General features: G+C 43.2%; 1 protein-coding gene across 3 annotated transcripts in view; it reads right to left on the bottom strand.

The window, feature by feature from the left end:
- Positions 1-21,157, bottom strand: part of NELL1 (neural EGFL like 1) — an 805,269-nt gene that overhangs the window by 670,299 nt on the left and 113,813 nt on the right. For 2 of the 3 annotated variants that reach the window (XM_021685858.1, XM_021685857.1), the window contains exon 4: positions 15,687-15,857. The exons of the other annotated variant lie outside the window; for it this stretch is intronic. In XM_021685858.1, the coding sequence (XP_021541533.1) occupies positions 15,687-15,857 (171 nt within the window). The remainder of the gene's footprint in view (positions 1-15,686; positions 15,858-21,157) is intronic. 3 annotated transcript variants of the gene reach the window in all.

A 21,157-nucleotide genomic window follows, 5' to 3' on the forward strand; every position in this document is an offset into this window, starting at 1 on the left:
GACCTTCCCAAGCAATTTCCAATATAAATGTCACTTTTTTTTTTTTTTTTTTTTTTAAAGCAACCAGTGTCAGATTATCACGGACACAAGTAACAGGATTTACTCTTGCCAATACCACACTCTGAATAGCAAAAAACAAAAGCCAAAGGCTCGGCTTTTTCATCTATGCCTCTTAACACCATTTTGACAATTTCCTCTTTTCTGACCACATAATTAGGTTTTCCAAAAGCCTTATCCGAGAGTCCATCTTACAGAGGCTAATGTCATCACTAAGTAATTTGTAACTGGAGGGAATCTCCTCCGTATTCTGCAAGAGTTGGAATTCTAGGCTGAGATGAATGGGAGAGGAGGTCCTACAGTCTCGGCCTTGAAGGATCATCTGTTGGGTCCGGTCCCCCTGTCAGATATGCCTCTCCCTAACTGTGCTAGAGGATTGGGTGAGGATGCAGAGCCCTCTCTGGAGACCTACATGCTCCATCCTCAAAGCTCTCTGCTTTCCCCAAACTCCCGGCAAATCAGTAAAAACCCCTCACTGTGCACCTTTCACACTCTTCCTGCTGAGTTGGAAGGATAATTTCCACCTCATTTTTACTGATGAGCAACCCAGGACTCAAAGAGGTTAAGAAACTTGCCTAAGGACACACAGCTACGAAGTAGTGAAGCCAGAGAGTGATCCAGGGTCTCTGACTTTGAAACTGTAACAATCAGGGTCTCTGTGGGAAATAGAGAGGTTTGGCAATTTGCAGCAAATAAACTGATTATTTACAGAAGTATGAACACAGAGCAGATAAACCACAAGGGATGGTGTACTGCCACAGAGTTTATAAAAAGGGAGCAAGGGAATCTCTTTCCTAGGCATGTAAAGGCAGGGAACCCAAAAAAGGCCATCTGATAGGACCTGTGGCTTTCAGTCAAGAGGCTCAGCCAGCCCACGGTGACCCCATGGAGAAAGAGCTAGGGAAATCCTATTCTCTCCACTCCCTCCCTCACCTCCTGCCTGTTCTTCATGCTGAGGAAACTCCAAGAACCTAAATGATCAAGAATCTGCTGATGCAACCCGTTTTTCAGCCTACCAGCAGGACACAACAAAGTGGAAAAGGGAGGGGAGAGAAGGTTTCTGGAGAAGCAAATGGAAGGTACTTTGCCCAGACTCCAAGGCTTTTCCCACCATCCCCCCGTCTCCCCCTTGAGGGATGACTGGAGCCAATACCTAAGCACACTCCCTCTAAAGGTGACACTTCAGTTAAGCCTCATGATTATTCATCTTGCAAATACTGGATCACCTTTCTCACATAGCACTTAGCAAGGATGAGCTTTAGGGCAAACCTCAGTCACGATTTTGTCAAGGTTGTATTTTCTTCTTCACTGAAATCCAGAACCCTAATTTCAGAGTTACTCCAAGTGAAAATCCTAGACCCATCTGCAAATGCCGATTCCACTGCTGCCTGGCTCGAACTCCAACAAGGTAAGCAGCAACCCACCAAGCTGGGGATTCCATCTGCAGCTTACGTATAGCAAGGGAACAAGATCCAAGTATAGGAAGGAGTCAGCATCAGGCAATCAGCGAAGACCAAGGTCTGGATCTCCCCTGAGGGCAGGAAAGCGCTATCCTGCCAGAGGGGTATGCCCTGGGGTGGCGCTGACAGGGGTGCCCTGAAGCTCTGAGGTCAGTAAACAAAAGGAAACCGTATCAGTTGCCAAACTATACATGTAAAGCAGTGGGAATCAAAAGCCAGGGATCAGTGGCCAAGAACGGAAGAGCTAGGAGCATGAGCAAGTGAGGAAGGGGAAGGGGAAGGCAGACCTTGGTAGAAGCTACAATCAGGCACTGGCTTCGATGGGTCTGCCATGGCACTTTATGGGGAAGGGGCCACAGCCACAAGCCAGGTTTGCCAGAGCAAAGGCCTAACAGGAGCTGCCCTAGCCACCTGGGCCGATGGACTCAAAGCAGGAGCCACAGTGGCCACTCAGATCCACTCATTCTTTTTTCTGTTTGATCGCAGGCTTACAGATGCCCTGAGGGCAGGAACAGCTGCATATATAAAGGACTCCTGATTCAACAGATACTGGAATCCCCTCCTTGGATTTGTCCTATTCACTTCTCTCAAATACGGAAGAACCATCACTATCAAATCCAGCATCAGCAAGCACCATGGCGGTGTGTATTGAACTCTTCCCAGGCACAGTGCTCAACTATTGATAAGCTACGGCCACAGGGTTGACAGCCTCCCAAGACCCACTTCCTTCCCCCTCTTTGCTCAAAGTACCAGAGTCTTGTTGGAGCAGTGTGCCAGCACCATGGAAGGAAGAATGGTTAGTCTGACAATCATAGCAACCCCTTCCCCCTTTGCCAGGGGAAAGCCTCTAGAGACAATGCTGAGGATAACAGAATAGAAGGAAATAAAGGATGCACTGGTCCCAGAGGACCAGAGCACAAACTCATCTCAGGCACTGCCTCATCTCAACTTCTTTAGGTGACCATAATAATCCTTAGTTTAAGCCACTATTATTTGCAGCCAGCAATGTCCTAATACATGGGCGTGGTCCTGTTTAATTCCAGTTATCCAGTGAGGGAGGCATTATCTTTATTTTAGGATTGAAGCTTAGTAAAGCTAATTAGTTTTAGGGCACATGTATTAGGACATTGCTGGCTGCAAATAACAGTGGCTTAAACTAAGGATTATTATGGTCAAAGGTTAAGCATCACGGTCCTGGAATCCCAGGATCGAGTCCCACATCGGGCTCCCTGTTCAGCAGGGAGTCTTCTTCTCCCTCTGACCCTCCCCCTCTCATGCGCATGCACTCTCTCGCTCATTCACTCTCTCTCAAATAAAATCTTAAAAAAAAAAAAAAAAAGGAAAGTTAATTAACTTTGCTAAAAATCCTGTAACTTGAGCCAGAGCCGAAGTTGAAATCCAAGGTTGTCAAACTCCAAAAGCTTGTGATCTTAACCACTATACTTTCTCTCACTGCGTTCATGTAATGCCTGACCTGGGACAGCATGGGCTCCACACAAACAACACTTAGCATTATGCCCATGCTCCGACCATCTGACCCTCCTCACATACCCACTTCAATCTTGTAACCCCCATCTCAGCAGAGGCTAATTGCCATGGTCTCCCCTAGCTACACAGCTGAGACGGAACATGCTGATCAAGGGCAGGGGCTCTTGGCTCCCTGCCCTGTTTCTATGGTCACTGTTGTGTGGAGCCCAAAGCAGGCGGCTACAGGCCTACAAGTGAATGCCACCACATAAACTGCCAGGTCACAGAACTGCCCAGAGTATCCTATAAGCCCTCATCCCTCCTGAATATGTTCCTTCTCCACACCAATGACGTGGCAAGGCTTTATTCTGCTCAATGATAACGCAACTGAGGAAGGATACATGCCAGCTCATCATTCAGGGGGAAAGTGCTTGTATATGCAAAGAAAAACCTAAAGAATGGCAATATAACTGTTAATGATCACCTCTGCACAATGGAATTAAGAGTAAGGTGATAAGAATTATATGGGTTTTTTTTTTTTTTTTTAAGATTTTATTTATTTGACAGAGAGAGACACAGCGAGAGAGGGAACACAAGCAGGGGGAGAGGGAGAGGGAGAAGCAGGCTTCCCGCTGAGCAGGGAGTCCGATGTGGGGCTCGATCCCAGGGCCCTGGGATCATGACCTGAGCCGAAGGCAGACGCTTAACGACTGAGCCACCCAGGCGCCCCAAGAATTATATGGTTTTAAATAGCTTTCTCCTGTTATGTTATTCAGTACTGTAACATATAGTTTACATAGGAAATGCATTGATAAATTTATTATTCTATCATAGAAAGCTAAAAAATACCTATGCTGTAAATTTTCACCCCAACCTTCACATAGTTCCCTAGAATTTCTGTCCTCATAGCTTCTTATACACATTTTATTTTGTGAATCTGACAAGCACCTTTTATGATCTCAAAAAATTAAAGAAAAATCCACTGAGCTTCACAGTAAGGCTACACCGAAATAGCATGCGATACTCATTTAAAAAAAAAAAAAATGCAAAAACCTGCCCACGGGGCTTAATTTAATGGGCTTGATAGGAAGACCTTACTGTGAGCATCTAATGCAGTTTCAAGAAGCAGACCCACAGAATTTTATACTGGTGATACAGCTACCTTACAGGACCAACACATGTACCACCCAATTATGTTTGCTCTCCAGCAGAGGGGGCACACTGGCCCTTAATCCTACCTGTGATGGGTTTACTTTCATACCCTATGTGTAAATCACCTACACTCAATTCATGCCTGCCAGAGCTCCTGCGGACACAGGACACATGTAAATTCAACTTGAGAGTGAGGCATGGTTCACCTTGTGCTGTGAATCAGACCAGGAAATCACCAAAAGCCTTTTATAGATTAACTGCCTTCCTCAAGGAAAGAATAATCCTCAGAAATTCGAAGTAGAAATACTAGGATTATTTCATCTTCACCATTCCTTGTGCCTAATGTTTACAAAGCACATTGAAATTTACAACACACATTCCATGCTGGTTCTCACTGGATCCTCCCTATAACCCTGTACAAGCAGAATGGGTAGAAATGCCCATTCTGTCCAGAGAGGGGACAGAGGCGAAGAACAAGGAGACCTTTTTCTGGAACCATCTAGAAAGCTAAGATCACAGGTCAGAAGCCACAAATACAGACCCCCTAAACCAGTATTCGTCCATTTATTCATTCATTCAGGTATTTACAAGTATCTGTTGACTACTTATTACAATACGACAGCTTTATCATATACATTGGGGATACAGTCGTGAGTTCTCAGGTGCTTACAGCCTGTGGGAAAAGCAGACATCAATGAAATGATCAAGAACTCCTCTGCAGGAAAAGGAGCACTATTTTACAGTCCAAGTATAAAACACAAGTATAAAGTCTTCGTTCTGAAGATTAAGGGTAAGTAGGATTTAGCTTGATATTCCAGAAATGGCATGTATGGAGGTCCTGTGGCATCCACGAAGATGGTTCTCTTAAGGAACTAACAGAACTGGAGGTCAGAGGAGCAGGAAAAGCAGTGCAAGAGGAAACTGAAGAAGGAAACTTGGACCGGACTAGGCAAAATGTTTCAAAGCTCTATGAAGGATTGTGACTTTAATCCTAAACTTACAGGAGGCCATTAAATGCACTTACCTACATGTTGCGGTGGGAAGGGAAGTTGGTAATCAGGTTTGCAAAGTGAAGTCCTTATATATCACCCTAATGTCCATGAAAAATTGCTACCAGTGAAAGTTACTCTGAATTCAAGGTGCTCATCTATTTCCTGTGCTCGCTCTTATTAGCTCCTGCAGGCTCTAGTATGAATCTAATTAGATACCAATAAAAGTAGCAATAATGACCGATGTCCTCCTAAATGGGGGTCTCCCAGCCCCAACTCTTTATTTCACTGCCAAGTTTAATGAGACACTGTGATTGCAAAGTCACCTTAAAGAACACAGAGTTTATCACCTTGAAATCACGAGTATCAGAATTTATATTGAAACAGTATAAAACCACCCATGTAACCCTGGAAACACTCTCACATTTGAAGAAATGGCCAAATGGCTCATTTGCAGTCAGTCATGATTTAAGATTAAGTCCTTGGCCATTACACATCAGCAGAGAGGTACATGCAAGCCATATAAATCACACGAGGATGATGGGCCATTCGAAGGCCTGACCCGATATGCTCTCTGTGGTACTGAGACCATGAACCTGCCTATCAACATTCAGATTCCAGGAAGGAAGAGGAGTCTAAAAACAATACCACAGAAGCCCTCAGAAGTCTGAAGACCAACAGTGGTTGGAATGCACAACAAGGGAGATTTTAGTGCCACAGGGAAATGGTCCCATGAGGTGATTAGCATCCCCCGTTTTAGAAAGTAGCACATGTAACTTGGCCTTTGTTTTCTTCAGTTTATAAATGGAATACATTGTACTTTCCATGAGAAGTTACAAGTGTTCTCTTGTCACATGAGGGTGCTAAAAAAAATAAAGAGGAAAAAAAAATGGAATGACTGGTGAAGAATAAGCTCCCTGAAGAAATAAGGACAGACCTCTAAACACTGGTTCCAGGCGGCAAAGACTCTCCGGGATGAGTCCCTTTCTCTTTTCAGCACCTCACAAGTCCCCATCTAGAAGACTGCAATAATATCTACTTCAGAGAGCTACAGTGAAGATCAAGTGATTAGAGGAATCATCTCTAAAGAAATGCAAAACACTAACTGCAACTCCCTAATGACTAAGCAAGAAGTCTGGGCTTCCCCCAGCATGGTGCTGGGCCTCTGAGGCTAAAATGTCAAAGAATTCAAGAAATAGGAATCATACATTCCCTACCTCTTTCCTTGCCTGTGCTTCAAAGATAGCATCAGACCTGGAGAGCAGGTATTAGCAAAAGTGCAGGGAGTGAATGAGTGAGTCAAGTGTTTTGGTGAGAATGTACCAGGATGTCACAGCCTGGAGCCGTTTACGTCCAGTGGAAATTAAAATTCCATTCTAGTTAATAGAGGCATGCTAAGTGTCTCAAAGAAGCCAGCTGATGGGGGCGCCTGGGTGGCTCAGTCGTTAAGCGTCTGCCTTCGGCTCAGGTCATGATCCCGGGGTCCTGGGATCGAGCCCCGCGTCGGGCTCCCTGCTCCGCCGGAAGCCTGCTTCTCCCTCTCCCTCTCCCCCTGCTTGTGTTCCCTCTCTCACTGTGTCTCTCTCTGTGAAATAAATAAATAAAATCTTTAAAAAAAAAAAAAAAAAAGAAGAAGCCAGCTGATGGCCTAAACCCCAAGCATGTAAGTTCCTGTGTGTGAAGTTTGCTATCAGGAAAGTGATACCCTCCGACTAATAGACTCTAATGAGTAGAGACATAGCCTGACATTCCTGGGGAAGAATTACAGACAACAGCATCACAGAGGCCTTTTAAAGAGAAGGGGAATTATTTTCACTCTAACTGCCTGGGGAACACCCTCCAGTGAGGGCCCAGACATATTAACCAACCAGCTGGCTTAGTGGCTCTGGAACTACTGCTGGGAGAACATAAGAAATTAAGAAGGACAAGCTGACGGACAAAAGTCAACTGAATTTAGGGGTAGAGTAGGGAAAACAATGTGCAGAAACCTTTTCCTTCCAAGCTTCCTCATCCTCACACCACACTGCCACCCCTGCCATATTCCACCCCCCACCAAAAAAAGGCAATCAAATAGGTACAACTATATATCTGTTTCTTTGTATCCAACCACTCTGGCTACTTTTTGAGTTTCCAGAAAGAGGTATTTCTTTGCAATAGTGTAGGAAATCTATTCAACGACCACATTAATACCCCTGATCTAACTAAAAAACTAATGCAGTATTTGGATTTTTTTGTCCCAACTAAAAAGTCCTCATGGCTCATGCATTTTCTATTCCCCAATGCTCTATTCCAACAAGTGAATAAGAGGGACAGAGACAATATATAAATGTATTCTTTAGAAAGACAAGATTCCTTCCATCACATATATTGTCCTGCTTTGACTTTTCTCTCCTTGCTTTCCTTTTTAAAAAATAACGGTGCATATCAAAGAGACATAAAATTGTAACAATAAAGATGCAAGCATCGATATGTTTCCTACAAAAACACATTTATTTCTCTTGCAGCCTATCTCCCCTTCCATTTACCCAGTATAGACCCCTGTCCACGCAATACAGTGACAACTCAGGATGTGTCTGAAGGCATGTAGATGTAATCACTAGAGCTGGAAATGCAGTCCTGTTTTCCTCTCTATTCTAATACATCTTTGGTCCCACATATGCAATAAAGTGCCTTCTTGTTCATCTACTCATGGCCTCAGGTAGCCAACAAGTCACCAAATAAAGGATAGATTCTATTGTATTCCTTTGCAGTCTTCTCCATTTACAAACCTAGAACACCGGAGTGCAATTCATTAAGCCCTCTAGGGAATAAGAAGAAAAGATGAAGGTTCTTAAAAGACAAAATTAGAAACAGGTCTGCTACTGATGTCTTTAGAAGACAGGGCAAAGTTAAACGTAGAACCTACCTAATGAGGTTGGAATGAATAAGCCACAGGGTACACAGCATGGGTAGAAATGAGAGGGGCTCAGTCAGAATGAGGTATTCAATACTCTAATGTCTAGGCTGCCTAACAATTAAGTAGCTACTCTCCACTTGGCCAAAGAATCTACAACGTTGGCCACCTGGATCTTTAGATCCAGTCTCCCCCATTATTTCTCTATAGCTTGGCAGCAAAGGTTTTTTCTTCCTTCAGGGTTCAAAAGAAATGTTCCTCAACAGCACAACTATACATCTATACATCTACTGACTACGGTGCACTGCTCTATCTTGTAGGTCATCCATCTACCAAGGCCTTCATCACCAGGTCAGCCAGCATCCCCAAAAGGCTGTCCATAGTCACATATCTGGGGCAGAACACTCAAAGAAATAAAGAGCACAAGATGGGAGGGAACAAGAAGCAAACATCCTTTAGCACCTAATAATGCATATGCAACACCTACTCCAGCAAAAGGAGAGATAAGTGAGAAAAAAAGATTGGGCAGTTAGGGTAAGTAGTCTGCTCACCAGCAGCATGCTGTAATGTCAACCCATATATCAATTCAAGTCATTGCAAACCCTCTGCTGGTCTGTACTACATAAGGAGCCCTGCGAAGACAGCAAGGCTGGGTTGCTCTCCAGGGTCCTGATGATTGAAAAAAGAAAAGCATGCCCTAAGTAAATCAGAGACAGCCCAGACGGTCAGAGACACTAGGAAACCTAAGAATCACCTGGTCCTATAGCCCCTTACTGTACTTAGAGAGCGAAGGCCCAGAGACAGTACATTACTTCAAGGTCATATGAATTTAATAATCTTTCAGCTCCTGTTTGCAGTCCAGAACACTCTACTTAGAAAAGCCAGATTTTTCCAAGTAGGAAAGCAAAAAACTATTTTGTTTAGGAAATTGTAACAAGTGAGTTTCTGCATTCAGTAAAACTTCACCTAGTTTTTTATCTCCTCATAAAAGCTGCGATAATTTTGGCTTCTGAGACAGGGAGGAAGAAGTAAATTTCTGCACCTCCTCTCTCACACGAATAAAAAGGGAAAGACACCAAACTGCATTCTCAAGGCCCTGCTAGGATCAACAAAAGACCTTATCACAATGGAGAGGTTTCCTTCCCTATTCACCATATCTACCCATTTTTAAAGAGATGCTGCAATTACATATTTTTTAAAAGGGACTCCACTGATATAAACACCATGTACCTTTCTGTTGTGTTACAAACCATAGAACCAAAGTTATTGGAGAAGAGTACCTAAGATTTAGCCATCAGAGTAACTTCAAGGACCCTATTGTCCTCAAACCCTACCTTGCACCATAGATCCACATTACACACTAGGTCCTCATCCATCGGACATGAGCTACTCTCTGCATACAGGTGAAAATCTGACTACACTGAATTCTTTTCCAATATATTTTAACATCTTTTCTTTCTAATAGTATAAGTCTATAGTACTTCGTGAAGCTGTATAAAGCAGCTTGAAATTATCAAGATTTGGCACCCTCTCTTGCTACATTCCTACAACAACACTGTGTTAGAAGAGTCACTACTGGGGCGCCTGGGTGGCTCAGTTGGTTGAGCGACTGCCTTCGGCTCAGGTCATGATCCTGGAGTCCCGGGATCGAGTCCCGCATCGGGCTCCCTGCTCGGCGAGGAGCCTGCTTCTCTCTCTGACCCTCCCCCCTCTCATGTACTCTCTCTCATTCTCGCTCTCTCAAATAAATAAATAAAATCTTTAAAAAAAAAAAAAAAAAAAAAAAGAAGAGTCACTACTATTTCCATTGTACAGATGCAAGCATGGTCCCCAGCAAATGAGTGAATGAACAAACTAAGACTCTTCAAGGAATGTAAGACACAAATGGCCTGATTTCACACTCCCGAATAATGTATGTAAATCACATTTTATAAATGGCAAAACCAAGACAAAGATTCAGCATTCATTTCAGTCTAGATTAAGCCACAGAGAAGAGCTCTTCCTTCCCTTTCCTGCCCTCCCCCCCCTCATACTTCCTTCTCTGGCCCTTCCTGCAAGCTTTCCCTCAACTTGATACCACTCACGCACACACACTCCTCTCTCACTGGCACTATGACTGGCTATGTAATGCTTATAAGACAAACCTCATTGCATGCTGAATTCCCATGTGACTGGTACAGAATCAAATCACACAGGTACAAAACTGTAAAGCTGCAGAAATTGTAATGCATTTTCACCTGGGTTGGTAAGAGACTGAGAGGCTCTTCCACATCTCCATCTCTCCCTCCTGTGATCTACCAAACTTGAATGTCTCCACCAGGAATCCAGCAATCCATCACGTACAGCCTTACAACATCTCTTTGTACTGGTGCCTTATACGGTTACTTAAATTTACACACAGGTATATCCTATCTCTCTAGCTCACTTGTCCTCTCTCCCTGGACAGAAGATCTAGAGCCGCTGGCTTAGTTGGACATGAGGCTTATGCTGGCTTCTCAATTTTAACTTAATTTCAGTAAGTTGTGTGCATGTGTTCCTGTTTGTGAAGTGAATCATCTATCCAGGCAAGAAACCAGGAGATTGAGTCTTGGCCAAGATCTCTTGGAAGCTGTAGCCTTCATTTCCCCCTCCTGACTGTAGTGGAAATGTTTATAAAATCAACGTAGTATGTTATACATGTGGCTTAACTACCTTAAGGAATTTAGGTTTAACAAGATGTTTGTAAATACATTAGGAGCTCCCTGGGAAGAAAATGCCTTATTAATGTATTTCACTATAAAAAAGAAACAAAACAAAACAAAACTAGAGAAACAGATGCTCGTACCCTGAAGTTACTCTGAAATATCAGACAAAAATGGTGAATTACTGACTTGTTCAGTGATTTATAGTAAGTTTTTTTCTAACTCTGCATGCTCAAGATCAGTTGTATGCAAAAATTCAATGTGCTCTGCAGTAAACAAACAGCATGTGTTAGAAGTAAAATGTGTTTGCTGTCCAGACTGTAACCATTAACTTCCTGTCAGAGTGGACAATCGAGCCGCACATGTGTGTGCACACTCATACAAGTCTGAACAAATGAGGTCAGGGTTCAGAGTTCTGTTGCACTATGGCTGTTTTAAGAGATTTTTTTTTCCCAGCAGTGAGGCAACAGGAGGTTGGCTTAGAGTAGGGATACCTGCATATTGCACAAAGTGCTGGCCAAAGGGTAGATGAATGTGCCATTTGAATGATAAACACTTCTCAGTCTGTCCCTTAGCTATTGAGAAGCTCAGTTCCAGTCATTTCCAGACCAAGATGCTGGGAGTGACCATTTTCAGTTCTCTCCACTGCTCAGCTGCTATCACAAGTTGTCATATCAGCCTACTAATAGGGCTTCAGTTCAAGTCCATGCTTTCTCTGGTATCTGGGGACCAGGGCCAATCACTATAGGGGGCCCTGCTTGTTTCAGAATTCAAAGTGACTGAGTGAATAAGCCATGAACTTCCTGATGGCAAGGACTTATTTCTCTGCATCCTCCACAGCCTGGCAGAGAGTGTCCAATATATTAATTTGAGGAGTTGATGGAAAGGTAAAAGTTACCAAAGGGGAGGAAAGAAAATCTTCTGAGGTAAACAGAACACATATGCACCAAATCCCAGGTTTCACTGGATTCTGGGCTCTTGAATAATGGGAAGAGGCCACAAGGTGAGCAGAGAATGGAAGGAGAGAATCTGAGGAAGGTTAGTGCAGACCTCATTCTTGTCTTTGTTGGCAACTGTTAATAAAAAGGCAGCTGGAGAAAAACCCAAGGCACTGGAGATAATCAGGCTAGCCGCCCAAGTGAATGGTTCCTTTTCTGTTTCTAGCTTGAGGTAATCTGCTACCCATTCTTTGGGAGCTTCTAAGACTAGGCCCAGCTAAACAGCTAAAGCAGGAAGAAAAGTGTTAGTCTCCACAGCAAGCAGAAAGTGTAAGACGACCAACTAAAATAGCAGTCACTTTTCTTATGACTATTAGTGTAATTAGGTCTGAAAAGACAGTCTCTCAATTCTCATCTTAAAAAAGGTGGAAAATCTCACCACATACCAGTTCCTCAGAGCAATGCAATTGCCCAGGAAATCTTCCTATTGCAAATGTTTTTATGGTCCTGGAAACGTCTGTATTTCTCCCCTGGGAAGACTCTCTCATGTGTTTTTGACTATGTCCCGGAAAGTACAGGTCATGAACACTTTACGGAGGTGATGTGCAGGGATAGAAAGACTAAGGCTTGGGAGTTAGATCTCGGTTCAAAGTTTTGGCTGTATGCTTATTACACATGACTGAGACTGAGTTATTGATCTTTGAGCCTTTCTAATTCCAAATCTGTAAAATAGGTCTAATAAAATTGTCCCCACATGACTATCCTAAGGAATATTATGGCCAGCATGTTATCTGGCCTCTGGTAGATGCCCAAATGTAGGTCTTTCCCCCATGCTAATGAAATGAGTTTCATTAGTAAGATTCCATATCTTACCCAAACAACTCCAAGGATCAGCAACCTAAGACGTGTGGGAGGAAAATACTAGAAAGGAGCAAACTGCTCACACTGAATCAGGCTCTGGCCTTCCCTCAGCTCCCAAGTCCAGTGCCATGGTCCCCCACTGTTGGGCTGAACAGCCTAGCACTTAGAATGCTCATGAATCAGACTTGGGTCCAAATCCTAGTACAGCTACTTACTAGAAGCAGGACTGCAGACATATAATGTAATCTCAGCTCCGTCATTTTAAGGCAAGAAAGTAAACATGAGTATGGGATGAACTAATCTATCTAAAATGCTTAGCACCGTGCCTAGCACAAGTCAACATTCAAATATTATCACATCACCATCTGTCACCTAGCCAGCAGAACTCTAGTGGATGACAGGTTGAGAAAAAAGTACACCTCTAAGGGGAAAAGCCATCAAAAAGAACCTCAGGAGTATTAAATGCATAGCTTTAAGAGTAAAAATCAGCCTTTGTGACATTCACTCTCTGGGAGAGTGGCCTATATAAGTAGACCAGCATTTTGATAAATGGACCAGAGCCTCCACCACCCTAGAATCAGCTAGAGCTGCTGGGAAGAAACTTGTAAAGAAGGTAAGCCCATGTTATTCCCTAGACACTACCTTCTCTTTCCTTAATCTTTTCTTCTTCTTTCCTGGGGGCTCTGATGCAAGTACTTGGTGTTCCAAGGTCCCTCACTTTTCGTTGCAGCCTAGCCTCTTCCTCAGCTTCCTCCCCCTTCCACCTAAATCAGCGGTTTTGAAATACCATTCCATGTACCAAGGCTAGACTGCCTGCCGAAGAACTACATGGAGAGCTTGTTAAAAAAACAGCTTCTCAGAAGTTTCTACCCTCAGGAAATCTGATCCAGCAGATCAGAGATGGAGCCTGGTCACCCAGTCTTTTTTATAAATCCCCCAGTAATTCTTAGGTGTCATCATGTCTGGGAATTACACCAAAAATCAATTTTACCTCTCCTGTGGCCCAGTTGTCCTGGGCCTTTCTTTCCCCTGACCTACCTAAAAACCTCATCTGTGTTTGGGCCCATGAATCATTAACTGGCAACAACTTTACATTCTCCTTTCAAGATCTTATATAAAGAACATGTTAGGTCATGAACTAAAATATGATAAATTTCAAGAAAAATGAAGAGAGATTCGGAATCCCCCTCAGTCCATTCTTTATAAATGGGGCTGACCTTATAAAATACTGTGGGCTCCAGCTCGCCCGTCCTCTCTCCACTTTCCTAGTGGAAAGGCCAAGGTAGCCAAGAAGGACATACAGGGTATGAAAGTTCAGAGACAAAGAGGTACCGTAAGTGTGCAGAATCAACAAGGAACACTGTACTGAGCATCAGAAACTAAGCACCACCCAGAGCACCTTATATGGATTATCTCATTCAGCACTCCTATCTATAGGTATTATCCCAGTTTACAAATTTAAAAATAGAGATGCAAAGAAATTAACTTGCCCAAATTCAGAGCAGACAAGTAGTTGAGGAGGTCAGTAAAAGAGTATTTCATAGGAACCAGAGAATCCGTGGAAGTGTGAAACGTTAGATTAGCAGAGACATAGCCTTTCCTCTTTCTCCTTCTCCAGAGAGATTAGAAAAAAAGATGATAAAACTTTTGGAAGGAGGAAACAAAAAAAACTACACAGCAAGAAACCAGCAGTATCCCCCAGACTTTTCAGGAGCGAATTACTGAACTAGAGCTTTAAGGCCCCTTTCTGACCTGTGGCATAGGACATGCAGGGCCTTTCCGCTCTCCCACTGGGGGAGCATACAGATGGCAAGCAGGGCAACAACAAGAATGCTAACTGGACTGGAGTTCTGGAAAACTGAAGGGGCCAATGAGCTCTTGAAAGTGGAAAGGAGGATGGCAGCAGAGGGCCAGCTTTCTCCAGGCTGCCCATGCTAGGACAATATGGTGAAAAGGAGCCCGTGGTTCTACGGAAACTTTGTCCAGACTCACTTATTATAATGTGGCTGAAGTCACAATTCTTCCAAAGTCCAGAAAGTAGCTTAAATAAATCAAAATGGACCACAACTCATTTCAAGATGGCAGAAGCTCCCTTAGGCCTGCCATTAATTTCTGTTCTCTGCCCTTCCTGGCCCTTTTCCAAAAGAAACTGCAGAGCTGGAATTGCAAGCACATTCGAGTACCTCCTCATCAGAAATGGAGTCTGGAGCTGATTAACCTTAGATTTTTTTTTTTTCTTCCTGTTCAGTTCCAGAAAGGAGGTTGTCCCCAACATGCCAGTTCCTTATCCTGGGCCTAATGGAACAAGGCCTGTGTCTGAACAGTCATTTTGACAGTACCATTAACAAGAACCAAAGATTCATGGGCACCGCTCACAATGCCAAAAACTTTCTCTGTGAGATCACTCTCCACAAGGATTTTCAGTGGATTCTAGAGAGATCAAAACCTTCCCCTCAACCACCATTAGCCAGTTGTCCAGCCACAAATGATCCAATAGAGACCACGAGTCTTTTTTCAGCTCAAAGTAAACCTGACTCCAGTGCCCTACATGGGGGATGAGATCTCCTTTCCACCCTAATTTCACGATGCCCAATGAAATCCCCCCAGGTCACACAAACGGTCTTGCCAACCACTGGCAAACCGAAAGGCTCATTCCTTTGCAGAGAATGGATGGGGTCAATTCCCAAAGATTCAAAGCACAGCCTCTTTAAAAAGCCTCCATTTGGAAAAGATATTTAAGCAAAGCTGTGCTTGATGAAGTGAAAGAGAATTAGTTGCTTCAGGGGCACGGGCTCCTCAGCTTCATTCGAAGGCAGACGGGCTCATTCACTTCCAAGTCGAACGAACTCAACAACAATATATCATAGTTAACTGTGATCACAGCTCCATGGAATTTCAGCTGGTGCTGAAGTCCGCGGAGGTGCACTTACTATTCCCCAATCTGTAATCACACTTTTGTACATTTGTTCCTAATCACAGGATACGGTTTCATCTTAATGAACTGTTTTCTTAGCATATTACGGTTGGTCATTTCAGCACATCTAATGGCCCATTTGGTAACTTAAATTACAATTAGGGCCCCTTGGTTTTTATTTCCCAGCAAGGCCTGGAGGGGCTTGATATTTTTCCCCCTTCCCACTACTTGATTTCAAGGACAGAATTGCAGAAGAGCAGAAGCACAGACCTACCTGTTGCAGTCGACGTGGAGCAGGAGATGAGAGGCACTAAGGGACAACGCGACCTTGTGCCACTGTCCATCTGCCAGCCGGTACGGAAGCGCCTCGGTCCTGGGCTTCCCGTTATGCATATAGTGGTATCGGATCTCATCCCTCAGACCACTGCTCTCCAGTTCAAAATAGCTGCATGTAAAGGAACAAAAACTTGATTTTACTTCTGGATCTCCCAGTCATCAATCCTCACTACTTCTCTACCACCTTTCTCAGAATCTGCAATTAGCTACACATGACACAAAGATCTCCTAACCAAAAATCAATTGTACTGCATGGAATCCAACTCACCTGTTGGAGAACCTCACCGTGACACCTTGAGCCTCTGAAATGGGTACCGATTGATCCACTGTGAAGAGAGCCACAAGCTTACCGAAGCATGGTGTAGGGTCTCTTCCAATACCTAGAAGTACAGTTCAGAACCCTCTATTGTCTAAAAAAAGCCTATTCACGTAGAATGGACTTAATGATGCTTATTTTCATTACTGCCATGTTTACTTTTTCAAGAATTAAAGGACGAAAGAAATGACTTTGGATTATCAGAGACTGAAATAAATTTAGGTAAGATAACTTTACTAAACACATTCCCTCTGGACAAAAACCTTTAAGTGGACAACAATTCTTAGAGAAGGAGGAGAGGAATGGTTGAAGCTACTCACATATACCAGTATTTCAAATTATCATGTCATGAGACATGCAATTGAGTCTTTTCTTTCCCCCAGATTGTTGGGGCATTTTCCAGATCCACGAAAAACTCAGCACCACCACTGCAGTCTGCACTTTTGTCATAAAATGCAGAAGTTTGGGACACTCCTCAGGCACGCACCGGGACTGATACTTTCAGTGGCAGACCATTTAGTCTAAGCCTCTGAAATGCATCATCGTTGTCATTAAATCAGGCCTATTCTCACTGCCAGGCATTGCCCTAAGCATTCAACATACTATCTAACTTCTCACCTCTACAAACCTAGAAGGCTGATATTATCTCTCTTTAAATGTTAAAAAACAGATTCTGGAATTAATCTACCTGAGCCGTAATTTAAACTCCGGTCTAAATTTGCCAGCCCACGTGTTTTCTACCAGCTTGCTGTCAATCTCAGAGGCACAATGACCAACAAGTAAGGATGGCCTCAACTGGCGCTGTCTCCCAGCAATTCATTCGTACAGACAACTCAAAAACGACCTGCCTATGTAGGACCTAAACCAAGTTCCATTCCTAGATTTGAAAGGACCTACTGTTTCTCTTTTAATCAGCTGAGTTGGCCTAACCCCGCTGACCAGACGGTAATTTAATCTAAAACACAAAAAGTACCTTCTATGAGCACTGAAATGAATAGATCATGAAACTCACCCTCTATTACGCAGGACTCCCAAGTCATGGGACAAAGGACAAATGCGTATTTCTTGCTTATCTTTCACAGGGATCCTCCCAAGAGAGCAGTGCTGGGGAAGATCAGACTCTGACCTACATACCTCACACTAGACAGAATCAGGCCCAAGGTCACAAACCAAGGTTACTTATACTATTGCAGCTAACTCCTGGGCTCAGGTACACACTTATTAGTAATAATCCAATACATATTTTATAAGACTGCAGAAAAGAAAATCCCTTAACATGGAAGACATTCATTTTAAGGGAATTCTCCAAATTGCTTCCAAGCAGCTAGAACATTGAAAGAATCAAAATCTGAGAACTTAAAAGGTCAGGAAGACCTTAGAGATTATCTGGTCATTCATTAATTCATTCAACGTTTTGTTACTGAACACGTAGTAAAGGGCTAAAAAAAGGATTTAAAATACAGATCTTGTTCTCAAGATGCTCTGAGACTAGCAGAAAAGGAAATAAAACGTGGCCCTCATACAAAAAAAGTCAGAAGCAAATGCAAGACAAAGGAAGCGGTCATGTCATGTGCTAGGAATGGACTCACTGCTTTCATAAATGTCATCTCATTTAATTTCTTCAAGTTAGATATTTTTATCCCTGTTTTACAGAGTTCACTTGTGATTAGGGATTTTAAGTACCTTACCCAAGACCACGCAGTTTCTGAATTTAAAAAAGCAGCATGATTTTGGGTAAGAGACCTCACCAAGATCATCATGAGAAATCTCTCAATTACTTCATTTTGACCAATAAGCTACTGTTGCGAGAAGGGACAGGACCTTAGAGAGGATGTGAAAGACAATTAGAAATGCTCCTATTGATCACCTGATAGCTCGGACGCCTGGGTGGCTCTGTTGGTTAAGCCACTGCCTCCGGCTCAGGTCATGATCCTGGAGTCCTGGGATCGAGTCCCACATCGGGCTCCCTGCTCAGCAGGGAGTCTGCTTCTCCCTCTGACCCTCCCCCTTCTCATGCTCTATCTCATTCTCTCTCTCAAATAAATAAAATCTTAAAATAAAAAAAAAAAAAAAAAAAAGAACACCTGATAGAATTTTTTAAAAAGCGGGGGGCAGGCAGAGCTATTTAACCAGGTTCAATCGTTGTTCCTAGGGTTATGGCTTCATTGAGCAAGAGCTCATTACCCGCATACCTTGTAAAGATTACTGTAGCAAGCTATTACCTCAGGGTAGTCTCAAACCTACAGCTCCAAGAGAAGAAATCTGCCCTACTGTTAGGCAAAACAGATACTTGTGTCTTAGGGGAAAATTTCTGACAGCATCGTGTGCATATTCAAGAAGTGCTGTATTCCAAACTTAGATGAAGTCAGAATGGGGTATTTTGGGCTTTGTTTTATATACATCAAGTAACTGCTGAAATGGTCCTAAACATGACAAGGACACTGCATGGCTAAGTTCCATCTGGGTAAGATGGTTTCATGGGTGCTGGGAGGGGAATAAGGCAGTATTTCCAGAGAGTAACCCTCTGCTAACAGAAGTGTGAGCCTCAGTCCTCAAAGCAGCTTGGAGGTGGTCATTTGGCCTGACGACACTTGGCTAGAGCCTGGAGGGAAGACTCAGGATTTGCAGTAGAGCCTTGTTATTCAAAATATGGTCCACACACCAGCATCACCACCACCTGTGGAAATTCAGACTGGGGGGGCACCACCAAGACCTAGATGAGTCAGAATCTCCATTTTAGCATGACCCCCAAAGGATTCAGGTGCCCATTAAAGTTTAAGCAGCACTATAGTGGAGTATCCCAGGTGTCACTTTACTTCCTGGACAGCTGGTTCCGGTGAGGGAAGCAGCAGTTTGATGCCATGAGCAAGTAAGAGCCCTGGTGTGCTGCCAGGGAGGAGGGGGGCCCTGGAGGTGATTATGTAAAGAGTCTAGTAAGCTGTCTGTGCCTGACCGGTCTGCTTTCTTCAGGTCTCAAGTGCTTAGAGGTCTTCTGTGGATTTTAGGGAGGGGTCAACTATAGGAATGATAAAATCACCTGCCAGACTTGTAAGCAGCACTTCTCCCCTTAGCTTTGGGCCTCAACCAAGTCCTCAGCCAGGGAACTACTATGGCTTCCAGAGAAGTCTGTTCATCCGGCAAATAACTGAAAACAGCAAAGACATTCACTACGGAGTTCTCCTTTTCAGATCGAACATCCCTAGCATCTTCTTTCTACCCCTCTACACCACCTAGACAACAAAGGCCCTCCTGGACATGGATTCTCTGCCTTACTCCTCTTTCCAGATCCTTCCCCATGCTGGTCACCATGCTCTAGCTGCAGTAAAATGAATCATTTCCCCCTGTGTTGCATCCAGCAACACAGACACTGTCAGGACTGTGCACAACCATGAGTGTATCCTAATGCTTGCAAGGACCTTCCCATCACCTAACACTGCAAACCATTTCACACAAAATGTCATGAAGGTGCTCTTTCCCACCCTGTATTTATACAGCTAGATTTTTTTTTTTTAAACTTACGCCCTTGCTCAAGTGCTAGGGAGACCCTATCCCACCATCAGCATGAGTAATTCTCCAAAGCCCACCACTGAGTATGATGAACAGAGTTACTATGAAGTATTACAAGACTTCCTGAATTTCATGCAATATTGAGGAAATAATTCAAGAATAATTCCAGTTACTATAGTTAGATCAAGGTCAGCCAAGTAATTTTTATTAGACTTTTTGTCCCTTTCCCTAAAACTTATATTAAGCGATCCATTTTTTTAGCTTATTAGACAAATTTAAAATTTGAAGATCATACAGCTGTAAGTGGCAAAACTAGAACTTGAACCCTAGTCTGATAGACACTAAAGTGGATTCTCTCAATGGCAACACCCCATCACTTTCTACTATGTAAGAAGTTTTAAATCCAGTACCATCTCTCATTTTGCCAAAATCTTAAATGGTAGTTATCAAATTCACATTTTAAGGTAAAAATAGAGGCTCAACTTGATAAAGTGCCTTGCCCAAAGTCATGTAACCCCTAAGATTCAAATCCAGGTCTACTTAGTTCCAGGATTCATGTTCTTCTCACCACATTATATTCCTTTCCAGGTACAATGGTATGACCCTATGAAAGTCAGAGGGCAAGAGAATTCAGGTAGACTCAGCTCCCCCAGCCTTAGTCCCCAAGATGCCCCATCCTGGCAAAGAATGCCCCTGCAGACTCAAACACAAGCCCCATTCCTCCTGCCATGAGAAAGTTATCACCATTTTTTTTAAATGGTGTAGGTGTTCATACAGAATCTCACTTCCATCTTCTGGCCATTTGCTTACTGCTGGGATAATAAAGAAAAGCTGCCAAAAACACCAGGAAGGTATACCGTGTCCAACCTCAGGTCAGGGGTCTCAAGGACTATGTAATTTTTGAGGGAAAAAAAAAGGCAATAGCATAATTTTAAGTAATATTGCAAAGAACACTGGCCCAAGGATACCAAGACTTGATTTCAACCTTACACCTGCTTCAAACCATGAAATCCTTGGCAAAAATATCCCTGCCCCTCTGTACTTCGGTTTCTCCTATCCATTTAATGATCAGATCTGATCCATAATGCCCCAGCATTCCTTGGAAAAGCTTTAGGGTCTAAGGCACAGGGAAGGGATTGGGCACCAGAGAAGCTTCACTCTCTGTTGTGTAATTTGGAATTTCCCCTAAGATTTCATTTCGAGAAAAGAGATGCACTTCCAAAGATAGTCTGAAACCACTGAACTAAGTAGTCTTCAGGGTCCAGTTTATGTCTAGATTTCTGTAATTCATCTAATACTCTAAGTAGTATCCATGGTGATAAAGCTATTGCTAAGCTAAAAATAGAAATAGGGGACACGAATATAATCCTCTTCCATCTTGTTTAGGACAGCCCACCTTACATGGTCCAGTATTGTTTTGCAAATGGTATTTTCCAAAAACACTAATAATGTTATCTCCCATATCACATGTGCTTCAATGTAATCTTGATATTCTTCCAATTGAAAGGTTTAGATCTATGTCCTCTCCCCTTGATCTGGGTGGGCTTGTAAGTGCTTCAAGGGCAGAAGTAATGCTTGGTCACTTC

This window comes from Neomonachus schauinslandi, chromosome 11, assembly GCF_002201575.2.
Source record: "Neomonachus schauinslandi chromosome 11, ASM220157v2, whole genome shotgun sequence".
NCBI classification, from domain to species: Eukaryota; Metazoa; Chordata; class Mammalia; order Carnivora; family Phocidae; genus Neomonachus; species Neomonachus schauinslandi.